Here is a 1,989-nt window from a genome sequence, read left to right on the forward strand (position 1 = left end):
TTCTGAAGGGTTACCAGTGTCATACAGCTCAATTTGATTGTCAGAAACAAGGATCCCAGAAGGCAGTTCCCTACCATTTAATCTTGCTATTTTCTCCAAAACATTAACTGCATCAGTTGTTCTACCTTTCAAGCATAGGTATCTAGGTGACTCCGGTGTCACCTTGTAGAACAAAAGAAGGAATGATGAGGGTAGGGAAGATAGTGCAAGTAGCCATCTCCAACCCAGTTTCGGCATCACAATCTGCAAGGAACATTGCAATTGATGAACCTATCAGCTCCATGATTGTCATCTTCAACCATCATGCAACACCAATTGAAACTACAAAATAATACCCAAACTAAAATTGACAGGACATTTGCAAAATCATTATGAATCAAGATGCATACATTCCTTATGAAGGAGATATTATTATAAGGTCTAAAATAGGCTTCAAGCACAATGGAAATTTTTGGAGTCCTCATAACAAATAAACTAAGTTAGGATTATAGGTTTTAGCTTAATTGCTAAAGGGTTGAGCTCATAATAGTTATTCGATATAAATATAGAAAAAATGACATATGTATCTAGACCCATGGGCAGGGCAAAGGAGATATCTAGATTCAGGGTCAACAGCAAAACCTAGGAAAGACACATTCATAATTGGCAACACATTTCGTCTCCTTGTTTTGTTTGGTATGTGTGCTAAGGGGTTGTGAGGGTGCGGAATACAGCTTCATCATTCTAAAATCTTAAGGAGATAAGCAGAAATAAACCATTAATATAAGGTAAGGCATCAACTTATTAGTGTTCTAAAATAATGAGAAATTATAAGGAAATGAACAAATTTTACCCAGGCAAGTGAAGCCTCAAAAATTGTACCAAGAGTCCAAAATGCCGAAAAGACAACCATCCAGGTACCTCTATTGGGGGCTGGAACAAACTCTAGAAACCATGATGATAATACAGGGCCCCCTCCCAAGCCAATACCCACTAGACAACGAAGGGAAATCAACAATAGGTAGTTAGGAGCAAATGCACTCAAAAAACCAGCAGCTGCAGTAACTGTTGCAGTAATAAGGAATCCTTTCCTGAAATCATTGATGAAGCCAGGGAAAAAAAAAATTAACAAAAATAGTAAGTAGTAAGCTAGTGGAGAAAGAGAGCTAACAGCTACCTCCTTCCATGTTTATCTGAAACAATGCCCCATGAGTATGCCCCTATTAGCATGCCAGCAAAAACAGCACTGGTTATGAAACTCTCTTGGTGAGGGGAAAGATTCCATGCAGATTGTACTGCTGGTCCTACAAAAGAGAGTAGCATCATTTCCATTGCTTCTGAAACCCAGCCAATACCAGCATAAGCAAGCACAAGAATTTGGAAATTCCCAAAACCCAAAGCCAAGAGAGCATCGTCGACCGTGTAGCACAAGCCTTCATCCCCCATCTATAATTTAACAGTAGTTGAAACTTAGTACATATTTATATTAACAAGAAAAAAAAAGACTGATTTGTATTCACAAATAGCAAACAAAAACCAAAAAGAGGGGAAGAATAGCAGCAAAATAAGGAGGAAAACACACATATGCTGCTTGTCAAAACAACAAATCTATCATAAGCAAGGAATCGAACCAAGTACTCCGTGACTGCAATCGAACAAATAAAGGAGACAGGTAAAACGGTTTCGTTTATATATCCCAAAACGCAGGCGTGATAATAACAATAATAAATCAAGTCATCTTATTTATACCATTTTCGTTTCCAAAATAAGAGAAAGTCAGAAAGGTATGCTGGAGATGTGGGATCTTCCGTTTGGTTTTAATCGGATCTTCTTAGAGTGATCATACCGCGACACACAGAAATAATGCCGAGGAGCTATCGACCTTAGTCATGTTCTTGCTTGTTCTACTATTATCATTGTCTTTTTTTTAATTGACAACCGGTTGTAATTTAATCCCACATTTTAACATTTTATTATAAAATTTAGATTTTATATATTTATTGTTTCAAA

At 37.2% G+C, this 1,989-nt stretch overlaps 1 protein-coding gene across 1 annotated transcript in view; it reads right to left on the minus strand.

Moving 5' to 3' along the window:
* The window catches only part of LOC107638394 (organic cation/carnitine transporter 7), a gene marked incomplete in the record, with an annotated part of 3,177 nt that extends 1,249 nt beyond the window's left edge, over nt 1-1,928 (minus strand). Inside the window, 4 exon segments of the mRNA XM_021120287.1 lie at nt 1-243; nt 833-1,070; nt 1,157-1,425; nt 1,729-1,928. Of these exon segments, the coding sequence (XP_020975946.1) occupies nt 1-243; nt 833-1,070; nt 1,157-1,425; nt 1,729-1,731 (753 nt within the window).

The sequence above is a fragment of the Arachis ipaensis genome, chromosome B04 (assembly GCF_000816755.2).
Source record: "Arachis ipaensis cultivar K30076 chromosome B04, Araip1.1, whole genome shotgun sequence".
NCBI lineage: Eukaryota > Viridiplantae > Streptophyta > Magnoliopsida > Fabales > Fabaceae > Arachis > Arachis ipaensis.